Raw genomic sequence first — 21,119 nt, 5'->3', positions numbered from 1 at the left:
ACATGGCCAATATTTGACCCTCTCTAATTTGACCCATATACTATGTAATATATTACCAACTATAGTAATTTTTGCATATTTTAAGTCCAAAACATAGCACCTATCTACTAATTAAAAAAAAAAAAAAAAGACATAGCACCTATCTAGAACATGTTCAATTTAGCGTTCTTGCTCATATTCCGTTTGGAAATTATAAGGATTTGATTTCACTGGATTTTCCTTTTCTCTTAATTAAGTTCAACTGATTTTGTAATAAATTCTTGCCCAAATTTATACTAAGCGTGTTTTTGGATACCACTTATTTTGCTGAAAACTGAAAATTGAAAACTGAAAACACTATAGCAAAATAATTTTTAAATATATGAATAGTGTCATGGAACCCATTTTTAATGAAAGTTTTGTTAAAAAAAGAGGTTTGTAGGTCTCGTGAACAGTGCACGGGACCCACTGAAAAAGCCACCACAACTATAGAATGTACTTGAGAAAAAAAAAAAAAAAAACGCAGACGCAGACGTTATAATCTGAATCCAAACGGGTACTAATTCTACTCCTAGAATCCCTTATAGTCTTTGTCATCTAATCAACTATTTTCATTTTTTATTTATAATTTTTTTTGAAGATCAAATGGCATGCACTATAATTGTTGTTAAATTGCTATAACATGAACACTATTTAATAACCATCTCTCAAAAATAAATAATATCAAACCTTGGAACACAAATAGGACATAAAACGAACACATACACAAAACAAAAACACACATAGATTGTTTACTCATCATCCAAGATTCCAATAGCTCAAACATGTAAAATCCACCAAAATATACATCACAATTTAATGCATAAAACCATGTGTAATGTAGTAATTAACACTCATTGCTTTGTTTAGTTCTTAATAGATCATGCTAGCAAAAACTCCAAACTCTTATGAGTCTGAACTAAAAAGCAACCAAAACACCACAAAGAGCCATGAAGTCTAGAAACACAACATGTTATCAAAATATATTATATATTACATCAATACATAAAAATTTAACCTCTCTTTTTCTTTTTCTTTTTGCATTCTCTGATTCCCTGCAGCTCCTTGTGTACTTTCTATTGATCCTTGCAACATTAGCTATGCCAATGATATAGCCCAAATCCTGTCAATAATTAAAGGACGTCCACGTGACAATCCATGAATTTGATGATGACTGTGTTCTTTAGAACCCTTTTTAGTGTCAACCTTGTGGTTACGGTCCCAATCTTGAACTTTCTTGTCTCCATAATTGTTATGGAGTTAAAATATAAAATAAAACAATTAAAGGGTCTATTTGGTTAGGAGAATAGAAAAGATTTTAGTTTCACTCATTTGTGTTTGATTGGGAGGGTGGAAAAGTGGAGGGATGGAAAAAAAATTTTGATTGGTTGAAAATAAAGTTTTGTATAAATTTACCATCATGTCACTATTAAATAAAATAAAAAGTAACACATTATACTTTTAAAAATTTGGGTATAAATGGACAATTCATTAAAGTAAAAAAAAATACAAAAAAAGAAGCCAACACGTTGAAGGTGAAGTCCAACATGAGGGGTATTTTTGGAACCCCACCCAGTTTTCTCCCCATTTTGGGGAGAAACTTTTTGGTGGGCCAGAAGAAAAAACACTCGGGCACCCGCTCTCCACCATTTATTTTCCTTTCTCCCCACCCAACCAAACACACTCTAAAAACATTTTCCTTCCCATTTTCTCTCCAAAGTTTTCCATCAATCCTATTTCACTTACAAACAAACACACACTTAAGGTAGAGACAAAAGGCATGATACAAAGAATCAAAGGTAGAAAATAGCCTCAAAGAGCAATGTCTACATAGGAACTTGAAAAACAGGGAGATATATTAGGGTTTGGCCGTTTGGGACTGAAGAAAAATAGCGAGTGTTTGAATTCTGAAAGAGGGAGAGGAGTAGAGGCTGCGTAGGTATCGAGAAAGGGAGAGTAATTTTTTTTCTATTTTATAATATTTTAGTTTTTCATAAAATAAAACTTAAATACAAATTAATGATGTGGAAAATATGGAAAATTGTGGAGCTTGCAAAACTGACGTGTCAAAAATTTAAAAGATCAACAAAAAGTTTGCGTTCGTGCATTTTTTAGACATTGAAAATGCACGGAGTTTGGATACAACACTTAGTGTGAGTTTGGATACAACATTTAGTGTGAGTTTGGATAACACTTAGTGTGAGTTTGCGTCAAAAATTTAAAAGATCAACAAAAAGTTTGAAAATAACACTTAGTATGAGTTTGGATACAACGTTTGCGTCCGTGCATTTTTTAGTGGGTCTTGAATACTATTCACGAGACCCACAAGTACTTTTTTAAGCAAAAACAACTTTAAAATCGGGTCTCACAACACTATTCACACATTTTAAAATTATTTTGTTACAATGTTTTCAATTTTTAATTTTTAGTTTTCAGCAATAAGCAGTATCCAAACATACCATTAATACACCACCTTGTTATTCTTATAAAAAAAAAAAACAAAAAAACAAAAAAAAATTGCACAAAAAAGCAAAGAATTTACAATGCAAAAAAACTCTACTCACTAATTAGGATTGAGATCTAGGTATTGCACCTGATGCAATAGCTCTCAATGGCTAAGATTGAGAGTTAAAAAAAAAAAGACTTTCAGTCTCAACTATTGAATAAATAAAGTGAGAAAAAGTTAAATTATGAAAGTCAAAAAGTTAAAGTGGTAAAAAAAAAAAAAAAAAAATTTGAGTGTAGAGGGGATAATTGCTTTAGGTGCAAATGCCTAATCCCATATACAAACTCTAACACTATAACTCTTCATAGCTCATAAACATCCAAATATCATGCTGTTTGTTCCTAGTGATGGTGTCTTTGTAAAACCACCGGAGGATGGACTGGAGGCGATAGACTTGATTATGTGCAAAGTTAAACATAACTAGAAGAATATTACTCCAAAAAAACAACTAAGACTAAAAAAGTAGTTCATTATATATAATATAATTTAACATCAAATACAACAAGTCAAATCCACAACATGCAGCCTTTATTTTCCAAAGTTCACATCTCTCTTTTCTAGGACAAAATTGCCAAATGCCCGTTTCGGGCAAACTAATCAGTCTTTTGCCCTTCTTCCCAAACTAAATAGGGAAATGCCCCTCTTTTGAAAATCGAGTTTTTCAAAATCGATTTAAGCCCTATAGCGACGTTTTCAAGGACCTATAGTGACGTTTATAAGGACCTATAGTGGCGTTTTGTAACTTGATATCCATGAAATCGAGTTATAGGCAATAGAATTGCCTATAACTCGATTTCATGAATATCAAGTTATAAAACGTCACTATAGGTTCTTAAAACGTCACTATAGATCCTTAAAAACGTCACTATAGGGCTCCGGAAATTTTTTTTTTTAACTCGATTTTAAGAAACTCGATTTTCAAAAGAGGGGCATTTCCCTATTTAGTTTGGGAAGAAGGGCAAAAGGCTAATTACTTTGCCCAAAAAGGGCAGAAGCCCATTTTGTCCCTCTTTTCTATCTTTCCCAAAACAAAGTGATATAAAAGAATTAACATAAAAAAGAAGAACAAAATGTTCACTTATCACTCTCTCTCTCTCAAAGTAACACCATCACCACCAAAGTCCCATTCCCATAACAACAGTCATAAATCCAGCCCTTAATCCATGAGCATAACCAGGATTTAGTGAATTTGCTGGTGCCAGTTCTGGAGAACTATTTGTTATCGAAGTGTGAAGCCTATGTTCTCCATTAGACAAGACAACCACAATGAGCTTCTGACCTCTTTCATTACATTTCCCCTCAGATCCACCTATGAAATAGAATGGTCCTGAATGGTTCAACTCAATCTTGGTCATGCCCTCCCTGTATTTTTCAATTGGCTTCGCTTTGTTGCAACTCTCGTAGTCCTCTTTTGTCACTCTTAGTACTGAGTCAATTTTGGGGTCATACTCAAAGACTGTGTAGGCAAGAAAACGAGGATACAAGCAGTAGTGTTAAAGTAGAAAGAAGATGCAAGAAATAAAATTAAAAATAATATGGAAAGTAATAAAAAATAAATCAACAGAAAGATGCCGATTCATGATAACTCGATGGATTGCATGGCCATCGTGCCGGTCATGCATCATTCAAATTTATGCCCTATTAACTTGAACTAATTTAGACTGTAAAACTGTGAATGACTCATTAAATCGGAAAAATTAGCAAAAAGATGTCAATGATAAAATATGGCACACAACAATTTCTAGAGAAAAAAAAGGAAGTTCCCTTCTCTTTTATCCAGCAATTCTCCTTATAATTTGGAGGTAATTTCAATATCAAATTCTAAAAATTCTAAAAAAAGAAATTAATTAAAACATTAGACTATTTAAATTATTTAAACTCTCCTCCTCTGAGTATTATTGTTAACTAAAATTTGAAAGTAATGAAAGTAAATTGCACAACATTTATTTGATTTTTGAGTACCAAAAGACCCGTAATATAAACATCACGTGGTATTTTATTGGGAAAAAAATAATCACATCTTTATTAAACTTTATTTATCTGTTGGGCTTTTTCAAAGTTATCTTTATAGTTTATACAATTTGTTTTGGGGCCGAAGTAATATATGTCATTTATATGGAAGCCTCTTTTTATGTTTAAATTGAAACATTTAGAAAGTTTAAGTTTTAATTAAGACTTTTTAGAATCACCTCCAAATTATAGGGAGAATTACATATTCTATAATCCATCGAGAAAATTTATTTAATAGTGCACGGATACAACTTTTTTCACAACTAATTTTACAATTTTTGAAGTGATTGATAGTAAGTGATAGAAAAAAAATAGTGAGTCTAAGTGTTCGTTGTATCTATTACTCATAATCAATCACTTTAGTAATTATAAAATTATTTATGAAAAAGAAAATTGTTCTTAGCATTATTGGCAGTTACTAAGAATTGAGATAGAGAATTACTCATGATTTTAAAAACCGGACTGGACTAGCCGGTTTGATTGGTTCAACTGGGAACCGGCCTTCAATCCGATCTGGTTATGAGTAGAAACCGAAAATAGCTTAAAAACTGAGAAAATTAGAAAACTGATCGGTTCAACCAAAGAATCGAGGACCGGCATGGTCGAACCAATTACTGACCGATTGGGATTTTTTTGACTTTTTCCCAGCTTAAAACTACGTGATTTTGGCTAGGAACCTAAAATCTAACCCAAAAGTCCTAACTCCTAAACACTCTCACAATCTCACGCCTCTCTTAAAGCTCTCCGCCTCTTTGTCTCACTCTCACAGTCTCACCTCACTCAACTCATCTCAACTCTCAAGCTCTTTGCCTCACTCTCTCTGCCTCACACATGCAACACACCTCTCGATCCTCACGACATCTGAAGTGTTCTTTGTTCCCTCAGGTCTTACCTTCACCTTTGATTTTTTTTCTTTTTTTCTTCTCGATCTCGCCCTTGCCCTTTGAGCTCTGCTCTCTGCTTCTCGACTTCATAAGGTAATATTCTTTTCTTTTGATTTTGATTACTTGATTTTGATCATTTTCTCGGTTCTTTTTTTTTTTTTTTTTTTTTCATTTCATTTCTCTCGGCTTCATCTTATATTCTTCATTCATGTTCTCAGCATCATCTCAGGTTCTCCATTCTGTGACTTCACTGGTAAGTGGTAACTTCTATCGTTAATTCTCCTTTCAATTATTAGTTTACAGAGTATGTTGTGGATTTGATTTACAGAGGATTTGTGTTTGTGAAATATAGTTTACAAATTATTATACTATTGTTTGTGTATGTTGTGTTGATAAATTTATTTCTTGATAAATGGTTGCTACCAATCTGAAATTGTTGAGTGAAATGGAGTCCACCTCTATACCATCTAATGAACATGCTTCTACAACCGGGTCTAATGCTAATTCTTCATCTATGAGAGTGAAATGTGATGCTATGAACTTATTTGCTTGAAACTTTAAAACTAATTTGCTATTTGCATGTAATGAACTTATTTGTTTTTGCCATTTGGATGTAAATGTAATGACTAATGAACTTATTTATTAGGTTTTGTTGAAAGTTTATTATGTTAAGGATGATTGTTTGTAATGTTATTATGTTAAATTCTTTAAAAAGATGTTATATACTTATATACTTCTATTTTTTTTAAAGGAAACATATTTATTACTATTGGTTTGTTAGTTTTAGTATATTAAAAAATTATTAATTATTTATATAATTTAAATAAATAATAATTAAATTATTTATGATGTCACTGGTTCAACCATCAGTCAGACCCCGATCCGACCAGAAAACTGGTAATTAGCTCATTTTTCGATCCTATCACCGTACTAGTTTTTAAAACCTTGGTTTTAATCCTAAAATTTAGCCATGTACTACACACCCATAAAAAAAAGTTAAAACAGCTTATATTTAAAATTTAGCAACTACCATTTTTCTTTCTTTCATGGTAAAAGGATCAGTTTTAATCCTAAAATGTAGTGTTTTAATCCTAATAGTTAGCCACTTGCTACACATCCATAACAAAAGTTAAAAAGAGTTTAAATTTCAAATATATCAACTACCCTTAAAACTGAGAAAAGGCATGTAACATTTTTTATGGAGTAATAAATTAATAATTACAAAAAAAAAATGTAAATTGAATTTCAAATAGAATTATACAAACGATAAATATAATTTATGTTACAAAAGAAATGTTTTTACAACAATTTATTAGATAACAACCACTTCGTGTAAGGTTTGAATCATACAGTAATTCTTGTAAAATCTCTTACTTGAACTTATCTAATAGTCCATTCTAATGCCTCTGCAATGCAATCCAATTAATTTGTGCATACATCAACCTGAGAGAGATAAAAGAGTTAGGTTAAATATAAGATTACTTATACATTTTGAATGAGAAGTTAATTTTTTGTTTTGGATATTGGGAAACAAAGTAGCGTGTAATACCCTCCAAAAATAAAAGTAGCGTAAATTACATTTTTTTTTAAAAAGAAATCCAAAAAGAGAGTTTGCATTTGTTTTAAATTGGGTAACTATTAACATGATTCATCAAATATATAATAATGCCCTCTAAAAGAAAGTAGCGTAGATTACATTTTAAAAAATTAGCATAAATTACATTTTTTTTTTTTTAAAGTAGCGTAAATTACATGGAAAAGATTGTTTACATTTGTTTAGGTTCCAAAAATGAAACGGTCAATTTTGCATTGCTTACAATTCACGTGTCTAGGAAATTGGCTATGTTCAAGTCTAGGAATAAAAACTGGTGTATAATTGATGATATGCCTTTGGTTAATGATATGCTTTTGCCTTATGATGATGTTGTTTTGTTATCACATAGAAGCATAATTCCTATAAAAAAGAAGTAAATTCCTATAAATAAATTATAAAAAAATAAAAATAAAAAACGAAACCAATTATCTTAATTCCCTTAAAAAAAAATGCCGTAAATTCCCAAAAAAAAAAAAAAAAGCCCTTACCAATATTCTTTTTTAAGCAACCAGTTCAAGCACAAACCCTCCTATTTGAAATCTCTAAGTCAACCACGGTAATAAGCCACCGTCAAACTCCCTTGAATCCCTAATCACATTCACCCATAGGTAAGTACTCCTCAAACTATGAATACTTGGCAACCATGGCAAGTAAGAACTCAAAGAAAGTCAATGATAAACAAAAGTAAAGAAAAGAAAATAAAGACGAACTTGTAAAAGATAGAACCTGAAAATTTGTTGGAGCCTCTGATAGTAAATATCTTCAATCTAAAGAAAAAGAAAAGAAGGATGTAGAGCTAAACTAAATGTTTTCAATCTAAAGAAGAATGAAAGATAGAAAGTGAGATAGAAACCGGCAAAGCGTACATGAGTTTGTAGGTCTTAAAGTGCAGGAATTTTAATTTACATATTTATCCCCATTAGTTGAAACTTGTAAGTGAGTATGATGAGGATATTTTAGGCATCAAAATTGAGGAATCCAAACATGAGAAGCTCCTTAAATAGTACATAGATAACTTGACATAAAATAGAATAAAATTTTTAAAAAAACTGAATGATTCTAACAAAACCATGAAATTCTGTATTTTTCTATTAAAAATAAATTCTAGTTTTTGATGGTTAAATTGGGTTTTTGGAAAATCCAATATTTCTTCAAACCAATCCAGAAGTTTTGTATGTTTCAACGGTTTGATAGTTCAATCACTAATTTTAGTATGGCAATGATAACTATGTTAGCAATAGAGTAAATACCAAGATTGCATGTGAAACTTGTTATTTGATTGCCTATACCTCATTCTCTCCCAAGACAATGACCAACAAATCATTATGGTAGGAGTAAAAGATGTTAGAAAAAGGTTTGGTTTGGTTCTAGTACAAGGCTAATAATGAATAAATCTTAAATGACAAAATTTTGATACTGTAACTTAGGTTCTCATCTTAAAATTCAGCAATGTGGCATTATTCTCATGGGATGGAAGTGTATTTTTAGTTAAATATAACCACATGGTTGAATTTTAAAAGCAGAATCTAAGGAATAACACCTAAGTACTATACCTAAGTTTTGCCAAATCTTAAAATTGTATAGGATTGAAGATATGTTCAATTATTGAAATTTGTATTCATAGATTTCCAAAGGGACTAAATTGCAGCACTGAAAATATGGCACCAAGGGAGTGGTCCAAACAATAAATTAGTTATGGGTCATGTTAACAGATGCCCTTAAGGCATTTATTAATAAATTAATTTTGAAAAGTTTTGATACCATTTTTATGAAAAATATTAAAAACTGTCAAAAAAGTCAATCGTTATTTTTTTTTTTTTCCTATAAAAAGTTTTTAAAAATGGTCCATTAATAAAATTAAGGCATCTGTTATCATTTCTCATTAGGTATATACTAGCCCTATAGGTAAGAAACTGAGATCAAACCAATCTAATACTTAATAAGGGACTAAAATTGAATGCACTCCATAATTTAAAAGACCAAAAACATAGATAAAAAATGGCCGGAAAACAATTAATTGACGGAAAAAAAAATAGACAAATATACTAATAAAGTATTATAATTTAAAATTTTGAAATATCAAATCAAAAACAATGCAATATTTGAAGGAAATTTTTTTTTGATTTACCCCTTCTTATCATATACTATTAACATTACTAGTGTGTAGTCCCGTGCATATGCACAAATACAATTGAAAATAATCAAAATTATATGGTTCAAATTATACATGATATTAACTTATACTTTTTTAAAACCATACATTTCTAAAATATGTAATGATTTCTCATTATATATATATATATATATGATGGTGGGCTAAATCAAGTTCCATTCATCCATGATGGCTGACCAAACCACGTCCAGACTAGTTCACGAGAAAGGCAGCCCAAATAAAAAGTACCACGAATAATGAATAGGATCCATCCACAAACATCATGACCGTCCAAAGTAACATAGTCGTCCATGTCACATAGAGACATGGACGACCAAATGACACTTAGTAAATTTCGAAGGATTTTTCTACAAACACCAAGTAATTAGACCATGATCGATCATTCCAAAATGTGGGGAGGATTCCTCGATATCCGCTCTATTTTCTCCACTAATTACACACATCTCCCATGATGTTAGTGGATCCGAACAAGTAGACCCACTAAAAACTCTCTATAAAAGGGATCTAACTCCATCAGCCCAAGGTATATTCTACTATTCATCTACTCACTATCCTCGTGTTCTAGATAGAAAAACTAACTTAACCATTGGAGGGCCCTTGGTTGGTTCACCCCAGTCACCCTTGAAAATCGTTTTCTTTCTCTTCAGGTCATCAAATAGTCATTGTAGCCCGGAGCATTCAGCTTACTGATTTTAGTACATCATTAGTTGGCAAAATCTATGGGAACGTAAGCAAAGTTTTGAAGTGTTAACCACCTTGCTTTCCAAGAAAAAAGGCTGCATGGTTTGAACTAGGTTGATGGCCACAAGTCCAGAACACCAAGAGAGTGAAAAGGCCTTCAGTCATTCAAATTGTGCACTAGCACCGCAACCGGCGTCTGTCCAACAATAGCTACAGTCCATGGCAATTGCAATGGTGGACTTGACGCAACAAAACCAGGAGTTAACTAGAGTGGTCAATAGCTAAGCGCTGAGGAACATAGGCTAAACTCAAAAAATGGAGGGACGAAGAACGGCGCTGAAGAAGGAGATCAGTCCAGAGGTATCGTTACTCGACGTGTGCCACATTTGTAGAAAGAAATGGACCAGATGAAGAAGGCCATGGAGGAGATGAAGGACTCCATGAGGAGGGCGAACCATATGGATGATCTCGTCCACAGAACTGACTCTCCCTTCAACGCGTCCATCATTAGTCATCCTCTACCCTCCAAGTTCAAAATGCCTGCCTTGGACTCATATGATGGAACACAAGATCCTTGTGATTACATTTCCACGTTCAAGACAACCATGCACCTCCAAGGTGTTCCAGAAATCATGTGTAGAACCTTCCCTACTACGCAAAAAGGCCCAGTCAGGGTGTGGTTTGGTAAACTACCACCAAACACCATAACTTCATTCTAGGAGTTAAGTAAGCTGTTTGTCAACAATTTCGTCGAAGGCCAAAGACATAAGCGCTCCTCGTCCAACCTACTAAACATAGAGCAAGGATAAAAAGAGAGTTTTTAGACTTTCATAAGTCGTTTTAATAGGGAAGCCCTATTGGTAAATGAGATAGACGACAAAATCCTCTTGGTAGCCTTTTACAATAGAGTTACTTTGAATTTGTTCGTCCACAAGTTGTATGACCAAGAGCCACAGACGATGGCCGAGTTGATACACTCAGCCCAAAGTTTCATGAATGTTGAGGATGCGAGTATTGTCAAGAAAAAGAAGAAGGTTAACCGAGTGGAAGCTAGGTACATGCACCATCCAGAACAAGACCCTCGTCTAAAGAAGGCCAAGATGGGAGAAAAAAGAGATCGAGACGGTAGGAAAGCAGGATCGTCCTCAACATGACCAAGTGTTGATGCAAATCAAGGATGATCCATCCTTGAAATGGACAAAGAAGATGAAAGAAGACCCTAGCAAGTGGAACAAAAGCAAGTACTGTCGTTTCCACTGAGATTAGAGACATGACACAAACGAGTGTTACGAATTAAAGCAGCAAATTGAAGTTCTTATTAAGTAAGGAAAGTTGAAGAATTTCCTTCGATGAGACCACAAGGATGAAAGGCTACCATAGAAAGGCAAAGCAGAAGAACCAGTGCGTCAACCACTTGGAGAAATAAGGGTTATTGTAGGAGAAATATCAATTGGAAGTTCGTCCAAAGCCAAGAAGACTTACTTACGGGTAGTTCAAAATGTTCAACTCACTGGCCGCCCATCAAGGACGTCCAGACTAGACGAGCCTGCTATCACTTTCACAGGCAAAGAGGTAAGGAGACTGCATCATCCTCATGATGATACAACTGTTATCACTTTGATGATTGCAAATTACATAACAAGAAGAGTGTTAATAGATAATGGGAGTTCTATGGATATCCTCTACTGTCCAACCTTCCAACAAATGATGGTTAGCAAGGAATTACTTCGTCCAATGAATGTACCTTTGATTGGGTTTGGAGGAATGAAGGTTCTACCGGTGGGCACAATTTCCTTACCAATTGTGGTTGGTTCTTACTCATGACAAATCAATAAGGAAGTAAATTTCCTTGTTGTGGATTGTTCATCCTCATACAATGCCATCATAAGATGACTAACTTTAAATAGTTGAACAGCTGCAACGTCTACTTATTACTTGTCCATTAAATTCCCAACAGAATATGGCATTGGAGAAGTAAAAGGAGACCAACTGGCGGCTAGAGAATGTTACTTGGCTATGTTAGCAATGGAAGAGCAGATGTAGACGATGAACATTGAAGAAAGAAGAACAGTTGCTGAGCCAATTGAAGTATTGGAAGATGTCCGAGATGTCCCCCTGGACGAGTCCAACCTGGAAAGGTTCACTAGAATTGAAACAAGCATGAAGGAGAAGACGAAGCAAGATCTCGTCCAATTCCTCAAAAAGAGCATAAATGTTTTTGCTTGGAACCACGAAGACATGCCTGGGATTGACCCATGTGTGATTGCTCATCGTCTAAATGTGTCCCCGTCCTATAAGCCCGTCCGTCAGAAGAGAAGAGTGTTCACCCTAGAATGAGACAATGCCATCAAAGAAGAAGTCCAGAAGTTGGTAACAACAGAGTTCATCCACAAAGTCTACTACCCTGATTGGCTAGCTAATATAGTGATGGTAAAAAAAAGCCAATGGCAAATGGAGAATGTGCATGGACTTCATAAATTTGAACAAGGCATGACCCAAAGATAGTTATCCCTTTCCATGCATTGACCAGCTGGTAGATTCAATAGTTAGGCACCAATTGCTGAGCTTTATGGATGCATTCTCGGGGTACAATCAAATCAAGATGGACAAAGCAGACCAGGAGAAAACATCCTTCATCACAAGCCAAGGTTTGTTTTGCTACAAAGCAATGCCTTTTGGTTTGAAAAATGCAAGGACAACTTATCAGAGGCTAGTCAACCATATGTTTCGTCCACAACTTGGACGAAATGTTGAAGTGTACATGGATGACATGCTAGTCAAAAGCGCAAAGGAGGCACAGCACTTGGACAACCTTCAGGAGACTTTTGACACGCTTAGACGATACAACATAAAGTTGAACCTAAGCAAATGCACCTTCAGAGTTTCATTAGGAAAGTTCCTTGGTTTCATGGTTTCACAGAGGGGAATTGAGGTAAATCTTGACAAAATCCAAGCAATACTAAGCATGGAGCTGCCAAAGAATGTCAAGGAAGTGCAAAGTCTCACTGGATGAGTAGCAGCTCTCAACAGGTTTATCTCAAAGGCTACTGACAAGTGTTTGCCATTTTCAAGGTGTTAAGAAGAGCGTTTGAATGGATGGATGAGTGTCAGTGAGCATTCGAAGAACTCAAGGCGTATCGTACAACAAATCCCTTGTTGAGCCCGTCCAAATCGGGTGAGGAACTATACCTCTTGTAAGGTTGAATTTATTCAACCATCTAATTGGCTTTATTCCGTGCCAAATTTGCTTGTAATTCAGCATTTAGTAACCCTGTATTTAGGTAGGTTTGTTGTAAGGGTAGTGAGTGAGATAGAGTGAAGTTTGCTCAAGAGTGTGCAAGAAAACAGAGACTCGCGGCTGGGACTCGCGGCTGGGACTCGCGACTGCAAGCCGCCAGAAGCAGCACACGTGCCAAGCATGCTAGAAGATGAACAGTCATGCTAGCTGGAGCACTACAGAACAAAATAGGACAACTGGCCATACGGTTAACTCGCGACTAGATCTCACGACTTAGTCAAGCCGCGAGCCACCCCTGTTTTGTAAAACCTGACGTTTCACATTCCTCTCCCACTCCAGTATAAATACCCCTTTTACCCACGATTGAAAGAGAGCTTCCAGAGAGAATTTTGAGAGAGAAACCCTAAAGAAAAACCATATTGTTTCACCCACAATCTCTACCTTAGAGTCTCTTCAAATTCCTCAACTCTCTTCCTTTCCATTGTCAAATCCTTGAGAGGCATTATACCAAACCTGGTTCTCACCATCATCATCACTGTGAGACAGTTGTTTGAATTTCTGGGAAGCAGTTAGGAAGGAACCAATCTTCATTGGTTGATGCTACGGTCTAGTAGCGGAATTCGGGAAGCTAGAAAAGAAAAAGGTTCGGCGCAACCTCGTTGGAGCAAGAAGCTTGGAGGGCTTAGGTGCACTGGGTAGATTAGGCTTGGAGGGTCTATTGTTGTCCTTGTATCCCAACTGTATTTTCTAGTGGATTGTTTACCGCTTGGAGGGCGGCGGAGAGGTTTTTCGCCGAGGACTTCGGTTTCCTCTTCGATAACACATCGCGTGTTGTCTTTGTGTTTGCATCTTCCTTCCTCTCTATCTTTGCCTTTTTATTATCTGCTGTGGTTTTATTTTGTTATGGCTTAGATAGTCTTTAACCAATTTCGTAGTATAGCATGTGTTAAGTTTTCGCACACTAGTTGTTTGACATATTGCTTGTATTGGTTAAGTTGTAATTTGGGGGTCTAAATGTTCAAAGGTGTTTTGTACACGTTTTTGAACTTTCACTTGGTATCAGAGCGGGTACACTGCTATTGGTTTCATTACCATTGTGTGATCCTTGACTCCCTTTTGAGATGGATAAGTCTCAATCCCTAAATGCACCTCCATATTTTGATGGTAATAATTATGCGTTTTGGAAGGTTCGCATGAGAGGTTTTCTTTGTTCTATTGATGAATCTGTTTGGGATGCTGTTGAGATTGGTTGGACCAAACTTGAGGCAGCCAAATCCACATGGGATAAGGCAGCACTTGCTGCATCTAATGCTAACAGTAAAGTACTCAATGCTATTTTCTGTGGTGTGTCTCCAGATGAATTTCACAGGATTTCTCACATTACCATTGCCAAAGAAGCATGGGAGATTCTGGAAACCACTTATGAAGGCACGAAGAAAGTGAAAGACACCAAGTTACAAATGCTGAACACTCGGTTTGAGGAGCTCAAAATGAGTGAGGATGAGTCTTTTGACTCTTTCTATGGAAAGCTAAATGAGGTGGTTGTCAGTAAGTTCAACTTGGGGGAGAAAACGGAGGACTCAAAGATTTTAAGGAAGATCCTTCGATCATTGCCGGAAAGTTTTCGTGCTAAAGTGACAGCAATTGAAGAGAGCAAGGATCTTGATGACATCAAAGTACAGGAGCTGGTTGGTTCTCTGCAGACTTATGAGATGTCGCTGCCCAATCAACGGAAGAGTAAATCCCTTGCTCTAAAGACCATTAATGAGAAAGTGGAAGATCAAGACTCATCGGGAGAAGATGTGGTTGACAAAGATGTAGCTTACCTTGTCAAAAATTTCAGAAAGTTCTTGAAATTCAAAAATAATGGCAAATTTGATGATAAAATAAAATTCCAAAGTTCTGGAAGGGAGAAGAGGGATTTCAAAAAGAAAGATGGAAAAGAATCCCAACCCACACAAGGTGTCACTTGTTTCGAATGTAACGGGCATGGACACTTTAAGAAGGAATGTCCGAATTATTTGAAATCGAAAGGTAAAGTGTATGCCACGACCTTGAGTGACTCGAATTCGTCTGACTCAGAATTTGAAGAGAGCTGTGATGGAGAGGGGAACTATTCAGCTTTTATGACTATTGCTCATGTTGAGTCTTCGGATGAGTTGAATCTGCTTGTGCGAGACCTTGGAGAACATAGTGATGATGAATCACTAGGAATTGTTGAAGAATCAGATGCTGAAGAAGATGAAAGCACAGCAAATCTTCAAGAGAATTATAACTCACTCTTGGAGAAGTCGGGTGAGTACACAAGGGTGGCCAAGGCTGCTGTGAGAAAAATGAAGAAGGCTGAGGAGGACTACAAAAGTCTCCTAATTCGATATAGGGAGGCCAAATGTGAGATAGAAACACTGAATGGTGAGTTGTCCGAAACTTACACAAAAGTGAGATTTCTTGAGAATGAGGTTGTGCAAGCGAATGCTAAAATAGAGAGGGTCACCACCAAAAAGCTAGATGATGTTATATCATCTCAAAAGAGCCTTTCAGACAAATCCGGATTGGGATATACCGGAGGAAGTAGTTCATCTGGAAATGTCACTAAAGAAGTGAAGTTTGTAAAGGCCAAAGATCCAGTTGTAGCTGACCTTACTGGTGAGAAGCTCGAGGTGGAGGAGAAGAAGAATGTGATGAACCAACGGATGCTAAATCCCCGTAATCATTCTGTGGGCAGGTCTGAATCTCGTGCCAAGTCACGTCCACGACCACAAAGAGGTCCTAGAGGAACTTATGTGTGCCATTATTGCGGACTTCAAGGGCATACTCGACCAAATTGCCAAAAGCTGAGAGCAAAGAACAATGCAACTCCTCAAAGGTCAGGAGGACCCAGAAATGATAGCAGAATTTGGGCAGGTGATCAATCTAGAGATCAAAATGGAGATCCCGGAGTGATGAACGTGATGAAGATGATTGGTGCATTCACCAACTGCTTGGAAAGCTTCTCACGAAGGTTTGAAAGCCCTAACTCCCGTACCCAATCCTATAAGGAAATCACCCCAAACGCAAGTGACGTATGGGCGAAAAAGGGTACTCATGCATAAGCATTACAACATGTCCATGCATTAATACTTCCTATGCTTTGTGACTATGTTTGTTTGGTTTGCTTTCTATTTTTGATGTTGGTTGTTTGCTTGTCTACTTGTGAATATTTTTAATTTTGTTTTATCAATCTTTTTGTTTCTTGTGTCAAAAATCCAAAAATCACATAAAAAAAAAATTAGAAAATCAAAAAGCTTGATTGACTTTGTTGAGTTTTGTCTCAAAACTTGTTTTGCCTTGTACCTTTGTGCTAATGGCTTTGTGCATTTTCGAGCATTGCTTGTTTTCATGCACTTATATCACTGTGAGAAAAATCTTGAAATCTATGTGATTGTTGTAAATAGATCTTCAAACTTGTCATGAATGATTAGTGAATGGTTATGTTAATCTTGAGACATGCATAGACTTGTGTCTATATATCTTCCCACTTTTTATTTTTGTTTTGCTAAAAAGAGCTCACCAAATGTAAATCTCCAAATGAAAAGAGATATTGAGCTGCAAAAGCCTGTCGCACATTCTAGTATTCGACTAGGAAAAAGGGTAAGCGACCTTATATTAAAGTGAATGTTTATTCAAAAAGCCAAAGGCCTGTTCATTAAGGTGAAATGTCAAATATCACTCTCACAATGAGAGGTGATTGCCTCAAAAGATCAAAAAGATCAAATGTTATGATTAAAAATGGAATAAAATGTAAAGCTCCAAGTCATGTTATCAAGTTTTGTGGGAGGTCATATATACATATTTCTATAATTGAGATAGGTCACATGATCTAGTGCTAATTGTGTATGCCTTGGTTGAATCGATCATTGAAGCTTCACATTAGACGAAAGACTATCTCATTGATTGATATCCACACACAACACACAAGTTTATGTTCAATAAATGCCATATTCATTTGTGTGATTGTACTTGATGAAATGTGTTTTCACATGCTCAATCTTTGTTAATTCAAGCACAAAAAGATTTTTGAGTGTTTTAGGTGTTTTTGGAAAGTATTTTGTTTGAAAAATCTGAAAATTTCAAAAATCTTGTTTTGCCCTGTTTTGGCGGCTCAGTCGCGGGTATGTCAAGTCGCGAGCCTCAGTCGCATCTTCGCTGGTCATTTTTAGCGACTTGTTCGCGAGTGGAAGGTCCAGTCGCGAGGTTCACTCAGAGATTTTCGCGGCTTAGCTCGCGACTCACTCGCGGGTAGACCTTCCAGTCGCGAAAAACACTTAGAAAAATTTTCAAATTTTTGTTCTTGAGTACTTTGGCGGCTTGAGCTGGCGACTGTGTGGCGACTTAATCAAGTCGCGAAAATCGCGTGTTTGGCAGAAACAGGAGCAGTTTTTAAACCTCTTTTCAGTTTTTCCCTCGAACTTTTGTAATTGTTCATCTTCTCTCTAAACTATCTTCCTTCCAAACACTTCGTGAATCCATTTTCAAACCTCATTGGTGCTTCATTTCTTATCCAAATCATCAAGAAAAGGTATGGGTTTTGCTTTCTCAATCTCATTTTCCTTTTTCCTGCATATTTTTGTTACCGTTTGGACTGATATTGTGTTCGAAATACTTCTCTCTTTGTGTAATGGGTATGGCGTGTCTTGTTTGATATTGTTCTCACCTGATTTCATGCTGAGCGGTCACAATGTGTTTTTCATTGTTCTGATATTTGCCTATTATTGAGTCTGAAAATCTTTTCTTAAATGAGTTTGGTGTCTATTTGACTTACTCATTTCACTTGCTTAAGTATTGATGTTGGTGTTCGGTAGTGGTTACTGAGTTTTTATGATAACCTAATGTATGTCTCTCAACCATGTGCTCTAGTGTGGATGATTGGTTTCTTCATGTTGAAATATTTTCCCCTTGTTCATATCTCTAGTGGAGTGATTTATGTTATCTGCTCTAAATGTTCGAATGCTGTATCTGTTTGCATATCATGGTCATGATAACCTGTCTCATTGACAGTTTTGTCACTTGTGTTGTCTTTCTATGTCTTGGGGCACTATCACCATTTTGCTGCACCTGTTATTTTGTGCTTCTTTGTATTGTTGGAAGTTTGGTGGGGTCTGCACTATCTTCAGTTTGTGTTTATATATTGAAATTTTGTTTACACTGAATCTTGTTGACAATTATCTTGTGTGGTATTGTTGTTTGGTTCTTTGCTGTGGGCCTGTTCTCTTGCAGATGTCTCGTCGATCTTCCAGGGGTAAAGACATTGTTGCTGACGAACCAGCAACATCAGTTGCTAAAAGGACTCGTCTATCATCTCAGGCATCTCAAGATCCCAATGAGGATAGGTTCAGACTTCCGCTTAACTCACACACCTACTCAAATGTGTTTGACAAGTCAACCACTATAGTGGAACGGGTGGTAGAGTTCAACACCTTAGGGACCACTTTCATCCCTCGAATCTTTGTGAAACGAGATTGGACAAACTTGTTCGGGAACTTTGATGATCCAATGGATGAGCTGGTCAAAGAATGCTTCTCCAATGCAACTGATCTTGGACCTGAACTCATTTTCTGGGTCAGAGGAACAGAGTTTAGTGTTACCCCAGACTCCATCGCAGATCTTCTCGGCATCACCAGACCTCAGAATGTGAATATAACTCCTTACGATGAACGAAATCCAGAAGTTGGAGAAATTTTACAAATCTTAGGATACGATCATGAAGTATCCAGTGCAAGAACATCCATCAGCACCGCAAAGTTTGCACCTGAGCTGACCACACTGAAGTTGATCATGTTCACCAATCTCTACCCACTGTCCAACACTACATTCATCAATCTTGGGAGAGCTCTATTTCTTTGTGACCTTATTACAGGAGCCCCCATTGATATATGTGCTCACATCTACTACACCTTGAGGAAGACCGCGTGTCGATCTGCAGCTCGAGGAGTTATTCCATTTTGCAGTCTCATCATGAAGCTCATTCTTCGTGCAGGCATTAGTCCTCCTGCAGATGGAAAAATGTTGACTCGTCAACGTCCCATTTCCTTGTTCACTCTTCAAGCTAGCAGAAGTCACTCCTCTAAATCACCAAGAAGTGCTCACATCTCTCCGGTTACTCCATCTGCCCCTGACTCAGAGACACCTGCACATACCACATCTACATCACGTACTGTTCCTGAAGATTCACCGGCTAGTATTCCGCAAGCACAGACTACTCCTCATACCGATAGAGTCGGCAGTGTACTTGAGCATATTCAGAAACGCGTTGATGAGCTTGTGGCACTTCTCTACTCCACAAACAACCATGTCCAAATGCGTCTCGAGACTATGGAGAATCAGCTAGATGATATTCAACGAAAGTTGGACGAGAGCCTTGAGCTATTCGTGACAAAAAGGGGGAGAGCATTCAGTAAGGGGGAGAAAAGTTCAAAGGGAAGTGTGCATAGTGATAGGGGGAGTACACACATACTTTTGTCATACTTTTGTTTTTAGTCTTATCCTCTAAACTTATGGTTTTAGGTTTATGTTACTATTTAATGTTTTTATGGGTTTGATACACTGTGTTTTGGTGTATAGCTGTTTCTAACTCATTACTTATACTCTTGGTTTAAACTTTAATATATTTTGATGATGTTATTCAGGATGTTTTTTTTTGTGTTTGTACCCATGTGCTTTTGTAAGCTTTTAGGGTTAATGTTTTATGCATAGATTGTAGGCTTTATGGTATGTACCTTGCTTAATGCAGCCTTTATGCTATGTTGAAATCAGTACTTTAATCTAAATGTTCTGCATTTTGGTTTATGTACTGTCACTCTTGTGCCCTTGTAGGATTGTTCCTAGATGCATATGCCTTGTGTGTTATGCATTGGTTGAGTGTTGAGCATACAAGTGTCTTGCCTTGTGCTTGTTAACTTGTATGTCCTTGTGTTCATTCCAAGTGTGAATGAGCACTATGATCACTACCTTGTGGTGTTCACTTGGTTGATCAAGCCATGGTTTGTTTATTAACTCCATCTTTGCTTGATCACATATTGCCTGTTTCATATGCATTTATAATTTTCTGCTTACAATGATCAATGTTTATTGTTGTGTTTCAGGAGTATTATGTTCATATGATTCAAGTGCTTCACAGCTTCTAGAGTTAAGTGTGAGTGAGTTTTGTTCAACTGTTCCCAACTCACATGTTAAGTCTAGAGTTTGTTTTAGGGTTTTGTCACAGAATAGCCAAAGGGGGAGATTGTAAGGTTGAATTTATTCAACCATCTAATTGGCTTTATTCCGTGCCAAATTTGCTTGTAATTCAGCATTTAGTAACCCTGTATTTAGGTGGGTTTGTTGTAAGGGTAGTGAGTGAGATAGAGTGAAGTTTGCTCAAGAGTGTGCAAGAAAACAGAGACTCGCGGCTGGGACTCGCGGGTGACTCGCGACTGCAAGCCGCCAGAAGCAGCACACGTGCTAAGCATACTGGAAGATGAACAGTCATGCTAGCTGGAGCACTACAGGACAAAATAGGACAACTGGCCATACGATTAACTCGCGACTGGATCTCGTGACTTAGTCTAGCCGCGAGCCACCCCTGTTTTGTAAAACCTGACGTTTCACATTCCTCTCCCACTCCAGTATAAATACCCCTTTTACCCACGATTGAAAGAGAGCTTCCAGAGAGAATTTTGAGAGAGAAACCCTAAAGAAAAACCAGATTGTTTCACCCACAATCTCTACCCTAGAGTCTCTTCAAATTCCTCAACTCTCTTCCTCTCCATTGTCAAATCCTTGAGAGGCATTATACCAAACCTGGTTCTCACCATCATCATCACTGTGAGACAGTTGTTTGGATTTCTGGGAAGCAGTTAGGAAGGAACCAATCTTCATTGGTTGATGCTACGGTCTAGTAGCAGAATCCGGGAAGCTAGAAAAGAAAAATGTTCGGCGCAACCTCGTTGGAGCAAGAAGCTTGGAGGGCTTAGGTGCACTGGGTAGATTAGGCTTGG

General features: G+C 36.5%; 1 protein-coding gene across 1 annotated transcript; it reads right to left on the bottom strand.

Annotated features, from left to right (window-relative positions):
• Nucleotides 1-3,633: 3,633 nt before the first annotated feature.
• LOC126701919 (early nodulin-like protein 1) lies at nt 3,634-5,134 on the bottom strand. Its single transcript, XM_050400368.1, has 2 exons — nt 4,993-5,134; nt 3,634-3,980 (listed from the first exon to the last, which is right to left on the bottom strand). The coding sequence occupies exons 1-2, from the start codon at nt 5,132-5,134 to the stop codon at nt 3,634-3,636; spliced, it is 489 nt and encodes a 162-aa protein (XP_050256325.1).
• Nucleotides 5,135-21,119: the final 15,985 nt, after the last annotated feature.

This window comes from Quercus robur, chromosome 2 (genome assembly GCF_932294415.1).
Source record: "Quercus robur chromosome 2, dhQueRobu3.1, whole genome shotgun sequence".
NCBI lineage: Eukaryota > Viridiplantae > Streptophyta > Magnoliopsida > Fagales > Fagaceae > Quercus > Quercus robur.
The sequence above is the reverse complement of the archived record's forward strand: the minus strand, read 5'-3'. Positions and strand labels throughout refer to the sequence as shown.

Coding starts and splice junctions, on each gene's coding strand:
- LOC126701919 (XM_050400368.1), bottom strand. CDS start 5,134: ATGCCGGTCCTCGATTCTTTGGTTGAACCGATCAGTTTTCTAATTTTC. Junction 3,981..4,992: donor AAACCGGCTAGTCCAGTCCG/GTTTTTAAAATC, acceptor TTGCCTACACAG/TCTTTGAGTATGACCCCAAA.